This window comes from Acinonyx jubatus, chromosome E2, assembly GCF_027475565.1.
Source record: "Acinonyx jubatus isolate Ajub_Pintada_27869175 chromosome E2, VMU_Ajub_asm_v1.0, whole genome shotgun sequence".
In the NCBI taxonomy this organism is placed as follows: Eukaryota; Metazoa; Chordata; class Mammalia; order Carnivora; family Felidae; genus Acinonyx; species Acinonyx jubatus.
In genome coordinates this window covers 54,848,314-54,868,847 of record NC_069396.1, presented here as the reverse complement: position 1 = coordinate 54,868,847, position 20,534 = coordinate 54,848,314, and the positions used below count along the sequence as shown (strand labels likewise).

At 42.9% G+C, this 20,534-nt stretch overlaps 1 protein-coding gene across 1 annotated transcript; it reads right to left on the bottom strand.

Annotated features, from left to right (window-relative positions):
* Positions 1-2,635: 2,635 nt before the first annotated feature.
* Positions 2,636-20,533, bottom strand: LOC106973004 (vomeronasal type-1 receptor 4-like). Its single transcript, XM_053210982.1, has 2 exons — positions 17,101-20,533; positions 2,636-5,593 (listed from the first exon to the last, which is right to left on the bottom strand). Exon 2 carries the CDS (start codon positions 3,626-3,628, stop codon positions 2,636-2,638), a length of 993 nt encoding a protein of 330 aa, XP_053066957.1. The 5' UTR covers positions 3,629-5,593; positions 17,101-20,533.
* Between the last annotated feature and the right edge of the window lies 1 nt (position 20,534).

Sequence of the window (20,534 nt, the reverse complement as noted above, 5' to 3'; positions counted from 1 at the left end):
CCATCCAGACACTAAATCTTGTTTAGTGCTCATTTCTCCTGAGTTTCCACTTTGCCGTGACAATTTATCAGATTTTTCTCATTTTTGATCATCCTGACAGACTTGAGGAGTACTAGCTGGGAATCCCGAAGGGCCCTCAGTTGCGATGAATGTGATAAATTTCTCATGATTATCGTGGGGTTCTGTTTTAGGGAAGAGGACCAAGGGTATGATGTGCCATTTCCAGTACAGTATATTAAGGGTACATTCCACCAACATGACTTATCACTGTTGACATCAACCGACATTCCCTGGATGAGGTCATGTGTATGAGGACTCCTCGGTGAGACCTATGCGACCCCTTTTCATACTGTACTATTTGCAGAGAAGTCACTGTGTGTGGCTGACATTTAGGATAGGAATGTTATGTTCTGCCTTCTTAAGGATAAAGTTTGTACATAAATTATGTGAAATTCTTCTAAAAAGGAGATCTCATTTCTCTGTTATTTATCGTGATTTCTTCATATCAGTTTAGACTCATACACATTTGTTTTATACTCCGAGTTATAATCCAATACTGCTGCTTCTACTCTTTTTTAAAATCAAAGTGTTAGGGGCACCTGGGTGGCTCAGTCAGTTAAGCAACTGACTCCTGATGTTGGCTCAGGTCATGATCTCACTGTTCATGAGACTGAGCACTTCATGGATCTCTACAGTTAAAGGACAGAGCCTGCGTGGGATTGTGTCTTTCTCCCTCTTTCTCTGCCCCTCCCCCGCTCCCATGTGTTCTCTCTCTCAAAATAAATAAACATTTTAAAATATAATAATAAAATGAAGTGAAAGTGTTCCAGTTTGACCATGAGGAGCTCTTTCGGGTGACTCCCGTGTCCCTCTGACATAGCCCATTTTTAGAAACCGAGTTGTTTAGCATGTGCTGACTTACGGCACCGCAGCTCTGCAGGCTGATTTCATACATGTCCTGTCCTAGTCCAGGCTGCACCGTCTCTCCAGGCAGCCCCTGGCTGCTGCTGTGGGAGAACCGTGTCATGGACCAAGGCATGGACACTAGGTATGCTCACTGCTCCTGGGTGTCACTGTGTTCACACCCTCTCAGCTCAAACACCAAGAAAACGTACGTGTGTGTGCTGAACCGCTCGTGTGCACATAGGTAGAAACGTGTGTGGGGGGCAATTGGTGTCCATACAGAGTCAACATGACTTCACGCCGATGTCTCCAACTCCAACCCATTCCTCATGGATCATTCTAATTTCCTGCCCTTGCTCATCTGTGTCCTGTCTCCCCAAGGGTGACAAACGTGGATCTCACCATCTGCACTTGTGAGTCAAATGCATTTCTGGTCCAATTTGTATAGGATACCGGCCCTTTTGTGCCTGGTTCTTCCAGGCAAAACATCTGAGTAAACTATGGGATGGCCGCAAGAAAGCGGAAGTACAGGTAATGACATGGAACATTCCGAGGTAGAGGAGGAGGGACACCTGGACGCCTGGGAAGGGAACACCTTACACAGCAGGAGATACAGGGGGAGGGGAGGGGCGGAGTATTAAGGATCATTCATCTTACAGGACTCCCCCTGGACAATGGCATTCGAGGGGGGCTGCACGGCAGGGACACCATCCTGCTAGGCCTGGAGGACAACGCTTCCAGACAAAGAACATCACCCTTGGGCTTTGAAATCTAAGGGAATTTTCCCTCCTAGATTTTTTACTTACTGGGGACAGGTGACATTTCTTCTTTCCAGTTTCTCTATGCTTGTCTATGTTCTCCCATCCCACCACTGTATTCAGGAAGCAGGGAATGTGTCTGCATTCATAGGTTGATAGGTGAAGACAGGTTTTTCACAGGATGAATCCTATCTCAAGTCTTAATCACACTACTTAGGTGATATTTAGATGAGATTTGGGACTTAGAGTTGCTTCCAAAATAAGTTTACACTTTGGAGCTACTGGAACGGGGAGGAGGGGTGAATGTATTTTGTCAGTGAGGACATGCATTTGGGGGTCTTGAGGGCTGAATATTATGAACCAACCTGTTTCCCCCTGAATTGATAGGCTGAAGTCCTAAATCCCAGGATCCCATTACTCGATTGTACTCACTCCGACTGATATGCCCGTGCGTACACTCCTGGGTAACCACTCCATCTCACTCCGGAGTCAAGACCAAATCCACTTTTTCCATTACGCAGCACTGATTAAACTGCCATCTTCAGGATACCAGGCACCACAATGAAACAAAACTGCTTCATTCATCGCCACTTTGTCCACATATGTCCCATACTCAACCATTTGATGAAAGGTCGGCGTGCATCAGTGTCCACCTTAGAAACTCCTCTGGTTCCTTCTTAGAATTTCTATGGACTTTGGGGCACCTGGGGGCTCAGTCGGTAAAGCATCCAACTTCAGCTCAGGTCATGATCTCGTGGTTCATGAGTTTGAGCCCACATAGGGCTCTGTGCTGACAGCTCAGAGCCTGGAGCCTGCTTTGGATTCTGTCTCTCTCTCTCTCTGCCCCTTCCCCACTCACATGCTCTTTCTCTCTCAAAAATAAATGAAACATTAAAAAAAAATTTTTTTAAGTATTCTATGGAGTTTTTCAGCAAACGCAGTAAATATAAAACGACATTGTGCACAAACATACTTTATATATCCCCAGTAACACTACAGGATTTTGTGTTTTGTATCCAGGAAAAGCAGCGTCTGGGGAGAGTATAGTCTCGGCTCATAATGAAAAAGGGGCAGACAGTTGGAAAACACACAGAGATCACCACAGTGGTGTTCACCAGCCACAAACTGGGATTATCAGTATAAGCAACACTAACATGGAAGATGGAGGAGAGGGAGTGGAAAGACACAAAGGTGCTCACCAGGACAAGGATGCTCTGAGTGGCTCTGGACTCAGCAGAGGATCTGGGGGAGACATTAGTGCTGTGAATGTGCTGGACCCGCTGCTTGTGCCTGTGCAGGAGGAAGACCATGGAGCCACTGGCCCAGATCATGAGAACAGAAAATAAAACCTCAGGGACTACTATCAACACTGCATAGAGAAGGACTGTCACTGCCTCCTGATGGATAGTAAAACAGTACCCCAAATCTCCTTCCTGTGTGATGTTTTTGGTGCTCCATTGGCTAGGCATATATAACACATACAGAGGAAACACTAAATTTATAAATGTGTAATGATTCCAGCAGAGGAAAATGGAGAAGCCAACATATTTTGGGGCTCTGACTTTAAGATCCTTCCAACAGGAGTTCATCGGGCTGATCGTGATGGTCTGGAAGACACTCAAGAGGCAGGTGCTGCTAATGGACAACCCCCTGCCCACTCTCTGAACGTACAAAAAAAGTTTGCATGCAAATGTAGTGAAAAAAGATTTCAATCCCAAAGCTGCCAAGGTCTGGGGGACTCCTTCAGAGAGAATGACCAAGGAGTTGGCTATAGTCAAGTGCATGAGAATCAAACGGGTGAACCTCAGCCTGCGTTCAGTGTGGTAAAGGGACACGTAATGATAAAGAAGAACGAAATTGCCCACAATTCCAACTGTCGTCTGTGACAAGAAGATTATTCCTACTGTCAAATGCCCTGAAGCTAATCTGTCATACATGTTTTCCTTTATATTATGAACAACAATCATTTCTCTGGGCAAAGCCTCACTGAAGGTTTTTTACACCACAAATAACATGAATTGAGTGCTCCCATTTGATTGCCATGACTTCCTGTGATTGGAAGAGATGGAGAGATTTGCAGTCTATTTAACTGAAAAGTCCGCAGTAAGGATGAAGTGCTGTTATCCTGGAGAAGCAAGGGCAGGTGAGAGCAAATGGAAAGAAAGCACAAGGCAACATTTTCAGAACAACCTGAAATGTGCAAGTTATATTGGAAAAAGGAAAACTTGATCACTATCACTTCCTGAAATGAATTAAGTCTGACTGGATTGCTTACATAAATCTTAAAGGTACAATGGATTCATCCTGAAAAAGAAAAAAAAAATGTCTATACCTTAGAACACGAAAATATTTCTTGAACAGCACAGAGCACATTAACCATGCCAGTAAAATGACTTTGTATTACATGAATGGGTGGTTCTCATCCAAACATCCCCACCACCCACACACAATTTGTAACCAGCAGAAAGAATTCCTGAAGACCACACAATAGAATAAACAATGGACAAACCGTTCCAACAGAAACTTCAAATAAGAGGTTACGCAATAGATAATACAGGTGTAAAAATGTTCTATGTCTATAGTAGTCACATCATTTCAAATATGACACTACCTCCTGGTGCCATCAAACACGACATAAAAATCTAAAACAAGGAGGACAGGGTGCCTTGTTGGCTCAGGTGGAAGACCATGAGACTCTTGATCTCAGGGTTGTGAGTTCAGACACAACATTGGGTACAGAGATTACTAAAATAAACAAACTTTAAAAAAAAGAATAAAAGGAGAATGAGAGAAACAACAAGTCTTTGCAAACTTGTGGATCAACCAAGAATCTTGAAACTACTGGCAAACAGGAAAATTTGGAAACTGTGTGGTAGTATAAACTTTAGCTGTCTTGGATATACTATGTCCCAACAGATATACAGCTATGAATATACTCAACAAAGTTTGTCTGGTATCCCTAAAAGACTGGTTACAGAATTATATACCAGCACTACTCGTTACTCATAGTAGTCTAAACTCAGGAATACCTACTTCCCATTAACAGGACCAGCCATCGGTGAATGTTTTCATAGTCACACCATGGAGTCTTCTACAGCAGATCTAAAATGCTAACAAGACTACGCAAGAATACAAATCAATTTTCAAAAGTCATATGGCATGAGAAATAAGTCATCATTACACATTCAGGCAGTATGACTCCATGTATATCAAGTACAAAATGGGAAAAGTGATCTAACCTTTCAAATCTTGGAGAGTTATGAACCTATTCCCAAACATCACAATCCTACAAATATAGCCAAGAAAACTATACCTGTGGGGACAGTGACTTAGAGAGAACACAAGAAGATACCCGGAATTCTGACAACCACCTGTTTCTTCATCTTGGAATTGCATACACCGGTGTGGTCACTTGTGAAATACCAGTGAGTTGCATCATTAAAACGTGTAGATCTTCTAGTTTTTTAAATACAAACCATCAAAATAAAATTTCAGGGAGCTGAGAAGATTCTGTGCATGTGTTTGGCTTGCTCAATGAGTCCATACAGAAAGAAAACTTATGGACCAAAAGGTCCAGATTGGAGGTCAACGATGAAACATCACAGAATAATAATGGTGCTTATAATGAGTCTGAGATTTGGTTTAAAAAATATTCAGGAGAGCAGCATCCTAAATATTTGTTCCTTCTTGCTATATTTGCCATAGGAGTAACGATATTTACCAGCACATACAGGGTCCGCAAAGGACAATGGAAATCCCAATATCCTGGGGAGGTTTTAGCTAATCTCCACCCACCTGGAGGTCTCGGGGCAAAGAGGCAGCTGGTGCCAATGAACACACTCTGCCAGCATTGTCAGGACAGAAAACAGATGTGCACTCAGAAATGCATCGAAGAATGTTTCAACTAATGGCTGCCAATGTCTTGGGGACACCTGTAAAAGGAAATGACCAAGAAGCAAGTATAATCAGGTGCCTAAGAATCACATCTCAGGCTCTCAACCTGGATTCCCTGTAGAAGAGGAAGAGACGATGGTAAAGAAGTGAGAAAATGCCAAGGATTCCAACCATCATCAATGAAGAGGAAACTGTTCTCATTGCCAAATCCTGCAGTCCATTCTGACAGATCCCAGTGAGTAATACTGGTCTTCAGAATCCGAGTATCCTGCACTGGAACGTGTCTTTTCGACTGCATGTATCATATCAGTTGAGACACATTATCTCTGGGAAACATATTTACTTCAGTTTGACTGTGTCAAGGTGCCTCCCACAGTGGAAAAAATAACCTTTATTTTTTTTTAACGTTTTATTATTTTTGAGACAGGGAGAGACAGAGCATGAGCAGGGGAGGGTCAGAGAGAGGGAGACACAGAATCTGAAACAGGCTCCCGGCTGAGCTGTCAGCACAGAGCCCGACGCGGGGCTCCAACTCACGGACCACGAGATCATGACCTGAGCAGAAGTCGGCCGCTTAACCGACTGAGCCACCCAGGCGCCCCCAAAAAATAACCTTTAAATACCACTTAAAATGCATGAATCACTGCCTACTACCATACGTATGGCATCTTTTTTCTTTTCCTAAAGGCATGATGGAGGTACGAACATTATTTCCATGGCAGAGATAAAGACAAGCTAGGCACACAGGGTAAGCAATCTAAGTTCACACATTGGTTAGGGGCCAAGTGGAGACTGGAACCTGGCACGTTGGAGTGAAGACAGTGTCTGAACCTCTGTACTCCACTAACAATGCATGTCAGCTGTGCCTTCAAATAAACCAGACGCATACTTAATTTTGCATTTATACTTTTCCATCTGATTTCATACTATATTTTATTTTATATGTTTGGTGTAAAAAGCATACATTTTTCATTAAGGATATTTTATTTAGGTGAATAACATATGTAAATAAAGTTTTAATATCACAATAAGTTCAGAGGCATGAATTACAGGCTAATCCTGCAGGAGACATCCCTGTGTCCACATTAGATTTAATAAATGCAGTATTTGCTAACAATACTTTGGCAGTAGAAAGCATCATTTCCTGTCACAGTAAGAACAAAAGTCATGGCTTCCACACACAATATTACATCATAGTACCTTGTTCTCTAATCAACGGTTTATAAAATCCTACTATAAGATGAAACAGTTATTGATGATTATGTTTTAAATGCTGAGGTATTTAACAAAATGTGCATTGAGTGAAACTATTAGCACTAAGGCAAGATTGTAAAAGACAGTAAAATACAAGACACATGTAAAATGGTTCTAACAATATGGAATTGTGTGTGTCACGTAAGTTAAAAATCATTAGAATATTAGTTCTGAGAGTGGGATTCATATTAGAATATTATTAAACCAGAGAGAATGAGCCAAGATTCACATGCCCTAGGGACCTCTTGTCTGGTCCCATAATTACAGTGAACTTTGCCCCAACTGACTCTTGGTTCCTGCTCTGGTATGATGTCATGGTTTTGTGAGTTTGAGCCCCATGTTGGGATCCCCACGGACAGTGCAGAGCCTGATAGGGATTCTCTCTCCCTCTCTCTCTGCCCCTACCCCACTCTGCTATCTCTGTCTCTCTCAAAATAAAGAAATAAACATATTTTTTAAAAATTCTAAAAACAGATTCATCTACACGATCTCTGTAAGAGATTAGAAAACTGTTTCTGCTCTACCCTTCTCTGTATTATAAGCATAAGGCATTGTAAGCACACCTCTACTGACACTGAAAACTCTCAGCTCACACCCAAGGAACTCCTCCACCTCCCTCTTCGGCTCTTCCCCTGGTCTGTCCCGACCCTCAGGATCCCTTTCCAGACACGAACACTTACTCACACGTCCTTCCTTACAGGCGCTGCCTCTCAGTCTGACAGAGGAAGAACTCACTGGACTCGTCACGTTGAAGGATGGGGGCGCAGCGTGAAGGTCACAGCAGCCAGTCCATGTGAGGGAGGGAGGCAGCCAGACCAGAGATAAGGCTTTGTGATCTGTGACCTCCCCTCCCGTCAGAACTGCAATTATCATTTCACACGTGGTGGCAATGACAGCACAGCCTTCGGTAGCTGACAATACTTCTGAAAAACTTTCTCCCAGGACTCATTACCAAATCCAATTACAAGTTTGTGAGTATCTCCAAAGAGACTGTTGTCTGCTTTAGGACGGGCTCTTACTTTTCACGATCCCTGATGGCAGAGAGGGGCTCACAGGGAAGGAGCAGGAAATACTGATGTCAGACAACTAAGGGACTGGCAGTGAGTGTGTGTGTCTCACAGGCGTCCCCAATTCCTGGCGTCCCCGATACCTGGTGGTGCTCTGGTGGGAAGGGCAAATCCCCAGGAGCAGAGTGGGGCCCGGGAGGTTCTTGGGCCACACAGGGAGAAGCGGTTCCACTGCTGTTAGGACACTTGGTAGAGGCTGTGAGGTCACCTGGGCCCAGCAGACCCCAGACAATGGTCGCATTTGCTGGTGCTGAGCAAGGTCATTAACGGTGAAGCCTGGTGCCAGATGTGTGCTGTGATTTTCCATAATCCCTGAAATGCTGCTGCTACACTATCTCGTGAACTTTTTCTGGGGCGGGCTGGCAATCGGCCATTGCTCGGTGAGACCCTCCAATGAGTCAAAGCCGCAGTACCTCAGAAGTGGGGGGCCGGGGAAGGAAGTCGCATCTGAGACCAAACTCAGGAGAGAGGTACTACCTGGGGCTTGGTCAGGGACAGCATAAAAGTGGGGAGTGAATGAAAGCTGAAGACAAAGGACAGGTGAGCGATTGCTGATCAGGGAGAAGAGAGTTCCAATACTAGAGATTGGGTAGCTGGGTGACGCCATTTTCACCGCTCCTGCACTTGCGCATACCCACCTACAAGCACCACAACAATCCACCCCAATAGGCTGGTGGCGCCAACTAGGGGACAATGGAGCCATTACACTAAGCCCCGCCCAACTGGGCCAACCTCACTCTTCAAGAACAGAAGTCTCAACACCCGCTTAGTTTATGGACTATAAAGCTGACTTCTAGGGGAAAAACGAAGTAATTTCAATCGTATTTCAGTCTGTTAGGAGGCCAATCTATTCAATTTTCTTTTTTTTTCCCTTTTCTCTTTTTTCTCTTTTTCATTTCCTTTTTCTTGATTACAGTAGGAGAAAAAATTCATTTTTATTTTTAATTTTTATTAAAAATATTTTTATTTTTTTACTATATTTTTTACTTTTGTGTAAAATTTTCAAATTCTATTTAATTCCATCATTTTATTTTACTCTACTTCACTATATTCATTTCTTCAAATTATCAAACGATTTCCTTTTTTATCTTCTCTTTTGTTTCTTTTTTCTTGAATACAGAAAGAGAAAGAAATCATTTTTAATTTTTATTAAAAATATTTTTAATTTTTTTCTACTATATTTTTCACTTTTGTGTAAATTGTTTCAAATTCTAGTTTACTTACATCATTTCATTTTAGTCCACTTCAGTGTAATCATTTTTTCAAATTTTCAAACAATTTCTTTTTTCTTCTTTCCCCTTTTTTCTCTAATCCATCAAGCAACGTAAACACCCAGACCAAAACACACCTAGGATCTAGCATCATTCATTCCATTTGTGTGTGTGTGTGTGTGTGTGTGTTTAATTTTTTAATCGTAATATTTTTTTAATTTTAATTTTTTTAATTTTAATTTTTTAACCTCATTAATTCCTCTTCTCCCTTCAAAATGATGAAACAAAGGAATTTACCACAAAATAAAGAGCAGGAAGAAACGACAGCCAGAGACTTAACCAACACAGATACGAGGAAGATGTCTGAACCAGAATTTAGAATCATGACAATAAGAATACTAGCTGCGGTCGAAAATAGATTAGAATCCCTTTCTGTGGAGATTATAAAAAGAAAAAGTAAAAACTAGTCAGGATGAAATAAAAAATGCTATAACTGAGCTGCAATCACGAATGGATGCTGTGGTGGCAAGGATGGATGAGGCAGAACAGAGAATCAGTGATACAGAGGACAAACTTATGGAGAATAACGAAGCAGAGAAAAAGAGGGAGATTAAGGCAAAAGAGCACAATTTAAGATTAGAGAAATCAGTGTCTCATTAAAAAGGAACAACATCAGAACCACAGGGGTCCCAGAAGAAGAAGAGAGAGAAATACGGGTAGAAGGGTTATGTGAGCAAACCACAGCTGCAAACTTTCCTAACCTGGGGAAAGACACAGACATCAAAATTCAGGAAGCACAGAGGACTCCCATTAGATTCCACAAAAACCGACCATCAACAAGGCATATCATAGTCAAATTCACAAAATACTTAGGCAAGGAGAGAATCATGAAAGCAGCAAGGGAAAAAAAGTCCTTAACCTGCAAGGGAAGACAGATCAGGTTTGCAGCACACCTATCCACAGAAACATGGCAGGCCAGAAAGGAGTGGCAGGATATATTCAGTGTGCTGAATCAGAAAAATATGCAGCCAAGAATTCTCTACCCAGCAAGGTTGTCATTCCAAACAGAAGGAGAGAGAAAAAGTTTCCGAGACAAACAAAAGTGAAAGGAGTTTGTGACCACTAAACCAGCCCTGCAAGAAATTTTAAGGGGGACTCTGTGATGGGGAAAAAAGATGAAATTAATTAATTTAATTAAATACCAAAAGCAACGAAGACTAGAAAGGACCAGAGAACACCACCAGAAACTCCAACTCTACAAGCAACGTAATGGCAATAAATTCATATCTTTCAGTACTCACTCTAATATCAATGGCCTCAATGCTCCAATCAAAAGATACAGGGTAACAGAATGCATAAGAAAACAAGATCCATCTGTATGCTGTTTACAAGGGACCCACTTTAGACCTAAGTCCTTTTGTGTCTTTAGACCTAAAGACACCTTCAGATTGAAAGTAAGGAGATGGAGAACCATCTATCATGCTAATGGTCAACAAAAGAAAGCCGGAGTAGGCGTACTTATATCAGACAATCTAGACTTTAAAATAGAAACTGTATCAAGAGATGAAGAAGGGCATTACATCATAATTAAGGGGTCTATCCACCAAGAAGATTTAACAATTGTAAACATTTATGCACCAAACGTGAAAGAACCGAAATATATAAATCAATTAATCACAAACATAAAGAAACTCATTGATAGTAATACCGTAACAGTAGGAGACTTCAACACCCCACTCACAGCAAAGGACAGATCATCTAATTGCAAAATCAACAAGGAAACAATGGCTATGAATGACACATTGGACCTGATGGACTTAACAGTCATATTCAGAACATTTCATCCTAAAGCAGTCTTCTCCAGTGTACGTGGAACGTTCTCCAGAATAGACCACATACTGGGACACAAATCAGCCCTCAGCAAGTACAGAAAGATCGAGATCATACCGTGCATATTTTCAGACCACAATGCTATGAAACTTGAAATCAACCACAAGAAAAAAATTTGGAAAGGTAACAAATACTTGGAGACTAAAGAACATCCTACTAAAGAATGAGTGGGCTACGGAAGCAGTTAAAGAGGAAATTAAAAACAATATAGAAGTCAATGAAAATGATAACACCACAACCCAAAACCTCTGGGATGCAGCAAAGGAGGTCATAAGAGGAAAGTATACAGCAACCCAGGCCTTCCTAAAGAAGGAAGAAAGATCTCAGATACATAACCAACCTTACCCCTTAAAGAGCTGGAAAAAGAACAGCAAATAAAACCCAAAACCAGCAGAAGTCAGGAAACAATGAAGATTAGAGCAGTAAATAATGCGATCGAAACGAAAAAAGAAAAAAAAAACAGAATAGATCAATGAAACCAGAAGCTGGTTCTTTGAAAGAATTAACAAAACTGATAAACCACTAGCCGGTTTGATCAAAAAGAAAAAGGAAAGGACCTAAATAAATAAAATCAAGAATGAAAGAGGAGAGATCACAACCAACACAACAGAAATGAAAACAATAGGAGAATATTATGAGCAATTATATGCCAATAAAATGGGAAATCTGGAAAAAATGGACAAATTCCTAGAAACATATACACAACCAAAATTGAAACAGGAATAGAAAATTTGAACCCATAACCAGTAAGGAAATCAAACTAGTAATCAAAAACCTTCCCCAAGGGGTGCCTGGGTGGCTCAGTCGGTTGAGCATCCGACTTCAGCTCAGGTCATGATCTCACAGTCCGTGAGTTCTAGCCCTGCGTTGGGCTCCATGCTGTCAGTTCAGAGCCTGGAGCCTGCTTCAGATTCTGAGTCTTCCTCTCTCTCCCTGCCCCTCCCCTGCTCACGCTCTGTCTCTCTATATCAAAAAAATGAATAAACGTTAAAAAAATTTTTTTAATTAAAAAAAAAAAAACCTTCCCCAAAACAAGAGTCCAGGGCCAGATGGCTTTCCAGGGGAATTCTACCAAACATTTAAGAAGAGTTAACACCTATTCTCTTGAAACTGTTCCAAAAGAATAGAAACGAAAGGAAAACTTTCAAACTCATTCTATGAAGCCAGCATCACCTTGATTCCAAAACCAGACAGCAACCCCACTAAAAAGAGGAATGACAGACCAATTTCCCTGATGAACAAGGATGCAAAAATCCTCAACAAGATATTAGCCAACTGGCTCCAACAATACATTAAAAAAATTATTCACCGTGACCAAGTGGGATTTATACCTCAGAGGAAGGGCTGGTTCAATATCTGCAAAACAATTAACGTGATTCATCACATCAATAAAAGAAAGGACAAGAACCATATGATCCTCTCAATAGATGCAGAGAAAGCATTTGACAAAATACAGCACCCTTTCTTGATAAAAACCCTCAAGAAAACAGGGATAGAAGGATCATACCCGGAGATCATAAAAGCCATGTATGAACGAGCCAATGCTAATATCATCCTCAATGGGGAAAAACTGAGAGCTTTCTCCCTAAGGTCAGGAACAAGAAAGGGATGTCCACTCTCACCACTGTCATTCAACATAGTATTGGAAGTCTTAGCCTCTACAATCAGACAACACAAAGAAATACAAGGCATCCAAACAGGCCAGGAGGAGGTCAAACTTTCCCTCTTCGCAGATGACATGATACTCTATATGGAAAACCCTAAAGATTCCACCAAAAAACCTGCTAGAACTGATTCATGAATTCAGCAAAGTGGCAGGATATAAAATCAATGCACAGAAATTGGTTGCATTCCTCTACGCCAACAATGAAGCAACAGAAAGAGAAATCAAGGAATCGACCCCATTTACGGTTGCACCAAAAACAACAAAATACCTAGGAATAAATCTAACCAAAGAGGTGAAAAATATATACACTGAAAACTACAGAAAGCTTATGAAAGAAACTGAAGACACAAAAACATGGAAGAAGATTCCATGCTCCTGGAGAGGAAGAACAAATATTGTTAAAATGTCAATACTACCCAAAGCAATCTATATATTCAATGCAATCCCTATCAAAATAACACCAGCATTCTTCACAGAGCTAGAACAAATAATCCTAAAATTTGTATGGAACCAGAAAAGACCCCGAATAGCCAAAGCAATCTTGAAAAAGAAAACCAAGGCAGGAGGCATCACAATCCCAGACTTGAAGCTACACTACAAAGCTGTAATCATCAAGACAGTATGGTACTGGCACAAGAACACTCAGATCAATGGAACAGAATTGAGAACCCAGAAATGGACCCACAAACGTATGGCCAACTAATCTTTGACAACGCAGGAAAGAATATCCAATGGAATAAAGACAGTCTCTTCAGCAAGTGGTGCTGGGAACACTGGACAGCGACATGCAGAAGAATGAACCTGGACCACTTTCTTACACCATACACAAAAAGAAACTCAAAATGGAGGAAAGACCTCAATGTAACACAGGAAGCCATCAAAATCCTCGAGCAGAAAGCAGGCAAAAACCTCTTTGATCTTGGCCGCAGCAACTTCTTACTCAACACGTCTCCAGAGGCAAGGGAAGCAAAAGCAAAAATGAACTACTGGGACCTCATCAAAATAAAAACCTTCTGCACAGCAAAGGAAACAATCAGCAAAACGAAAAGGCAACTGACAGAATGGGAGAAGATATTTGCAAACGACATATCAGATAAAGGGTTAGTATCCAAAATCTAAAAAGAACTTATCAAACTCAACACCCAAAAAACAAATAATCCAGTGAAGAAATGGGCAAAAGACATGAATAGACACTTCTCCAAGGAAGACATCCAGATGGCCAACCGACACATGAAAAAATGCTCAACATCACTCATCATCAGGGAAATACAGGTCAAAACCACAATGAGATGCCACCTTACACCTGTCAGAATGGCTAACATTAACAACTCAGGCAACCACAGATGTTGGCAAGGATGCGGAGAAAGAGGATCTCTTTTGCACTGCTGGTGGAAATGCAAACTGGTACAGCCACTCTGGAAAATAGTATGGAGGTTCCTCAAAAAATCAAAAACAGAACTACCCTATGACCGTGCAATTGCACTACTAGGAATATATCCAAGGGATACAGGTATGCTGTTTCAAAGGGGCACATGCACCCCTATGTTTATAGCAGTGCTATCGACAAGAGCCAAAGTACGGGAAGAGTCCAAATGTCCATTGACAGATGAATGGACAAAGAAGATGTGGTGTTTATGTATACAATGGAGTATTACTCGGCAATCAAAAATAATGACATCTTGGGGCGCCTGGGTGGCGCAGTCGGTTAAGCATCAGACTTCAGCCAGGTCACAATCTCGCGGTCCGTGAGACGAGCCCCGCGTCAGGCTCTGGGCTGATGGCTCGGAGCCTGGAGCCTGTTTCCGATTCTGTGTCTCCCTCTCTCTCTGCCCCTCCCCCGTTCATGCTCTGTCTCTCTCTGTCCAAAAAAAAAAAAAAAAAAATAACGTTGAAAAAAAAATGAAATCTTGCCTTTTGCAACTACATGGATGGAACTAGAGGGTATTATGTTAAATGAAATTAGTCAGTGAGAGAAAGACAAAGTTCATATGGCTTCACTCATATGAGGAACTTAAGATACAAAACAGATGAACATAAGGGAAAGAAAGCAAAAATAATATAAAAACAGGGAGGCCGACAAAACATAAGAGACTCTTAAATATAGAGAACAAACAGAGGGTTGTTGGAGGGGTTGTGGGAGGGGGGATGGGCTAAGTGGGTAAGGTGCAATAAGAAATCTACTGCTGAAATCACTGTTGCACTCTATGCTAACTTGGATGTAAATTAAAACTTAATTAAAAAAATAAAAACTGAATCTCCTATTGGAATTTCCAACTGCAATTCAACCTCACAGGTTTCATCCCTTCTTCCAACACTTCCACACGTCTGTCTTCCTCCCCCAAAGATAGAACTCTTTGCAATTTCTGAAAAAGGAAATGCATGTACTTCCGTGCAAAATCCACCAATATACAAACGAATGAGAATTTTATAGAAGAAAAATCATCAGACCCTTTGGATCAGTGTTCCCAACCTTGGCACTACTGACCTGTGACCTAGATACCTCTCCATGGTGGGATTTGTCCTGTACATAGCAGGATATGTGTCTATATCTCCCACTCCACTATGTGCCAGAAGCAACCCGCACCTCACTCCTCCCCAAATGTAAAGGTCACTAAACACTGCCACATGATCTTGGGCGGGGCAGGGGATGGGGGGGAAACCACAGGAAAATTACCCTAGTTAGGGATCAGTGTTATAGAGGTGTTAAGCAATTCTAACAAAAAATCACTTAATGAAAACTTTTGGTACAGAGGCATTAAATTATGTTAATCTTATCACCGAAATATTCAACTTGCCTTATTTTTCTAGATATGATTTGATTGTAATGCTTTGTAGACAATGAAACACATTACTACATGTAACATTGTGAACAGATTAAATGTTCTTAAAAAATATGGGGAAAAAATAGGGCTCCTGGCTGGCTCAGCCTATAGATCATGCGATTCTTGATCTCTGGGTTGTGTGTTGGAGCTCCACATTCGGTGTGGAGATTCCTTAAATAAACAAACTTTAAAAAGTAAACAAATCTTTAAAAAAATACATGGGAAAACTGAAATGATGATTTTTCAATTTTATCTTAACCAATACACTTTATTAACACGAGAAACTATCACTAAATTAAAAAAAAAAAAGCCTGTGGTCCTATAACAGAGTGAAATGCACGCTCAAACTTGTGATGTGAATATACGATAACCTTCACACGTTATTTTCCATACCTGACACCCCTAGGATACATATATTGCACTCAAAAGGTGACAATAAGCTGACACTCTCTAAAGGCTGTGTTATAACCGCTTTTATTTATACGGGTTAAAGATATCTTTGTATGTCATCGAATATACATTTCAGGTAACAGTTCCAAGCGTTTCAGTCCCTTACACACATACTTCAAACATCTATCGTTGCCCGTTTAAAATACTTCCACTTGTTCGTGTTCAAACAAATCTGGGATGAAACTACCTTCACGTGTGCGCTGCGAGAGTCTCTGAGACAAATCCGACCGTGAGAAGAATCGGCGGGCAACGTGGAGTGCAATTTTCAAGACTTAGGCCGGGACATCGCGCCACTCCTCCAGCAGCACGCGGGTCCAGGTGAAGACACGAGTCAAGCGAGGTGGCCGCGGGGAGGCCCTGGAGGTCCGGCCTCTGCACATGGCTGGCAGCTCGGCTCTCCTCCGGCAGCGTCTGGGCCCGAGCGCTTGCACTTGCCACGTGGATCACGAGTGCTAGAAGCGGCGTGCTCGGCCCACACTTGCGCCGGCGCCTGGACACCGGGCTGGCTCAGCCCCGCACACAACCAGACCGCAGCTGAGGAGGCCTCCCAACGGTGCTGGTCCTGCTACACGCGCCCCCTCACCCACCTCGCATTATGCCCAAGTCTCCGGCCCATCCTGCCCCCGCCACGCTCAGGACCTCCAGTCCACACCTGATCCCCCAACACCTGGACCCCTCGACCACCCCCACAAGATCATTCCAACCCAAGCTCACTGACCAGGGCTCATATTCCGCTCTACCTGCAGCCACAAACGGAAGCACAAAACCCATCTTGGCACTAACACGCGCTCTCTCCTCTCCAGGTGGGTCCTGGAACTCGCTCATTCCACTCCCTTGCAGCCCAGGACCTCGTGCGTGCGCACCAAAGGGCGAACATCGCAACTCCCCTCAACCCCACCCCCACCCCCACCCGGGAACCCAAATCCTTCCTCCATTCCAACCTAGACGCCCTCGAGGGCAGCACCGGGTACTGGGACCCGTCACCGAAGACACACGGATAAAAGCGCCACCAGACTCTAGTGCGAATCTGTCCCTCTCACGCGACCCTGACACACGCCTGTCGCGGGCAGGCTCCGGGCAGCCGCGAGCCCAGAGCCGAGCTGCCCTCAGCACGCGGTCCCGTCCCTCCCTGGGGCCCGCAAGCACCCCCAGGCCACCGCCAGCCCACACTCCCTGAGAACTAACCTTCCAGGAGGAGAAGCCGCAGCTCTGAGCCAGTTCCTCACCTGGAAGGGCCAAGGGCGTCTGCGGGAGCTCAACGGTCACCTGACCCTGCCGGACATGCGCGCAGGCGCAACGAGGCCGTAGCCACGCCCACACGCCCATCCCCCGAGCTCGCGCCTGCGCAGAGGCCGCCCAAGAAGGCCAACCCCCTCCTGGGACCTGCCACGTGCAACTGCACGCTCCGGCTTCCCTGGACGGTCCTCAGACTTTCCCTCCAGCAGCCCCTCCGTCCCCACGGGAATCACCTGTGCTGGTTCCGTTCCTTCCTCTTCATTTGCTACATGTGAGGAACCCACAGCATCTGTGTTGAGATGGGACGTTAGCGAGTAAGAGGGTCGGGTGTGCTCTGCTTGCTCTCTCTAGTGCTACCGAAAGGGGGATTGGGTGGGGGGATGCTGTGGAAACAGAGTTCTGGGGAGAGAAGCAGCAGCACCACCAGAGACTCTGTTGAAAATGCTAATTCATCGGCCGGACCGCAGCTGTATCTCAATCTCTTAGAGTAGGGTTCTTCTGTAGACTCTGTTTCAACAGAAATGCAGATTCACATACACGTAACACTTTGAGAGGCAGCGTTTGGTTAACTGGTCCTCGACGCTAGCTTCTGTTACCGTCACCTGAGAGATTTTAAGAACTACCATTTCCCGTGCCCACCCACTTCTGGCTCATAGATGGCCATCCTATAGCTGTGTACTCTCCTGGTGGAAGGGGCTAGTGAACTCTGTGGAGTCATTTTTACAAGGTCAATGTTCTTATTCAGGAGAGCTCATCCTCATGATTTATGCATCTCCCAAAGCCCCATATCCAAACGCCATCACACTGGGGATTAGATTTCACCACGTGATTGGATGGGCACTTTGTACCGAAGTTCTTAGTGGTCTGCAGTTGGTGGAATTCGCATGGGACAATGTCTCGAAGGGGTTAAAATAATGGTGGGAGTGGAGCAAGGAGGTTATTTATATGTGGGGCAGTTGGGCCTTGGAGGAAGACAGTGCGATACAAGCTAGATACAGAATGTTAGGAGAGGAAACTTGGAGGAGACTGTGAAAGAGGTGAAAGAGGCACAGGCAGTCGGGGCCAGCGAGGGTAGTGGGAGTGAGGTAGTGGGTAAAGCACATTTTCCTACATAATTTTCATATGAATTAGCACTGAATTATTCAAACAAGTCCAAATTCACTAACTTCGATTGTGAAGTGATTTCAATAATAATTTATTTACATCATGGACTTCCTTTTACTTGTATCCCTGCATGTTCTTCCCAGGTATTTTTGTGTCATTTTGTTTCTGTACAAATAACCTTAATTGATGGTTCAGTTCAGTGGTCTGAAGATTAGGAAAGTACTAGTTTCTGGGTGGAGGAACTTCCCTGGGAAGTGAAGAACCCAGGGAGATACACATCCTTCCCCACTAATCCCTCACATGTCAGCACTCAGTATTTCCTGATGTCCTTCATAGGAGATGCTGTCTACCTACAGGGATCAAGTAGGAAAAAGCCTTCTCACAAATACTCAGTCTCCTTACACAGTTCTAACTAGAAACTCATAACCATTTTTTGTAATTAACAACTGGGGAAATTTTTGAGAAACATCTTCAGCTCCCAAGACTGTATTCCCAGTGTGGCTACAAATGAAATAATTGCAGTTGTGAGGGAGGTGACCTCACAGGATCACAAAGCTATATCACAGTGTCTGGCTGCCCCCCTCCCACACATGGACTGTCTTCCATGCCCTCCACACTGAGCCCCTCCTGGAAGCAGGAAGGAGCCGGTGAGGATTTCTCTTTCAGTCTGAGAGGCAGTGTCTGTATCAAGAGTCTGGGTGAGTGATCATATCAGAAATCTTCTTTATATTAGCTGGCTCATTGTGAAAGCCATGCAGGAAGGTGGAATAATTCTGAGGCTTGAGCTGAGCTAGTTAAGAGGAGATGGGGTCCTAGCCCTTCACCAATCGCTGATGGCTCCTGATGCAAGACATGCCATCTCTGTTCATAGTGATTTCTTGGCATTTAATGCAAGTAATAATACACAGAGATTTTTAAGTCCTTACAGACTGAGTTGTAAAATCAATTTGTTGTGCAGTCTACATTATAGGATTCATAGACTAAAATTTCAGGGTTACTAGAGGTGCATCTGTAACACCTCCATGCTTGCAGTAAAGAGTATGATGAGTTTACAGGAATCATATGATCCTGTGCAGAAAGTGTATCCAAATGATAATGGCTTGAATTGAAAGGTTTCCTCTACCTTTGGATGTACCATGCAATTACTGGGGACAGTAACTGAGTCTCCACTGAAAACATCCATAAGCTGTTGATTATAGTGTAACTACATTCATTCTGAAAGTTAGGAAGTGAACAGATAAGGAACGGTTGGCATAATTTTAAGTTCCGGGTGGCAGTTCTCAGGTTCCTATCATCTTGTTTCCACCCATTTAAAAATTATTCTGCTATCAACACACAAACCTAGTACTTTGATTTATAAACTACATAACAATACACACCTTGCAAATGCCATTTTGCGCTAATATCTTTTATGCTAGTATCATTCACAAATCTTAGTTGTTAGTAGTCTTAACTCAGGTATTAATAATTGTATCATCTGAAATTAATAATTTAGCTTCTGCCTTACACTATTTTATCAGGCATTAGTGTTTTATGTTCCAAAGTTTATGGCATCACATGTGATCATTCAACAATTCCTGTGATTGCTGCCATTACACTTGGGTTCTTGACATAAAATCAAATTAGTCTTTCTTCTGCCTTCCTAGTACCAACCTCCTCTTACATCCACTACATGTAACTAGTTACAGGACAGGTTCCTGCAGTAAACTACTGCCTGCAGTGCATGACATTCACTTAGATATTTAAGGCTTGACCCAGAATTGATAGTGTTCCATCAAATAAATCTTTACAAGTATATGGGAACTTGTAATGAAAATTATATAATACCACCACTCGAAAATCAACTACAAGGGGTCAAGTCAAAAGTAACTATAGACCTGGATTGTTAGATGGACACAGCTAACTAGCTGTCTAGCAGACCAATATGACAGCCTGAAGGAGCAGATTTGGACAGATCCTTAACCTCTCTGTGTGTCTGTTCTGTTCATCTTTTAACTACAGCCACAGTAGTGCTGACCTCATAGATGTGTGGAGCATGAAGAAGTTCTCACGTGAGTGCCTTCACAGGAGTGATTTTACATTATAAGGGCTCTGGAAAAGTTCTACATTCAGCCCTCAGAAGCTACTGTGAAAAGAAGACCTCAAGTAGGCATATCCAAGGGGCAAGGAATGGAAAGCAGAACATAGTGGATTTCAGCTGACGTGATACATGTTGCCTATGTCTCATACTTCCATGCAGGAAGTTCTAGCCCAGGAGGCAATGGTCAGTGACTGGGACC

What these genes read in the sequence shown, in the direction of transcription:
- LOC106973004 (XM_053210982.1), bottom strand. Translation starts at nt 3,628, where the DNA reads ATGATTGTTGTTCATAATATAAAGGAAAACATGTATGACAGATTAGCT.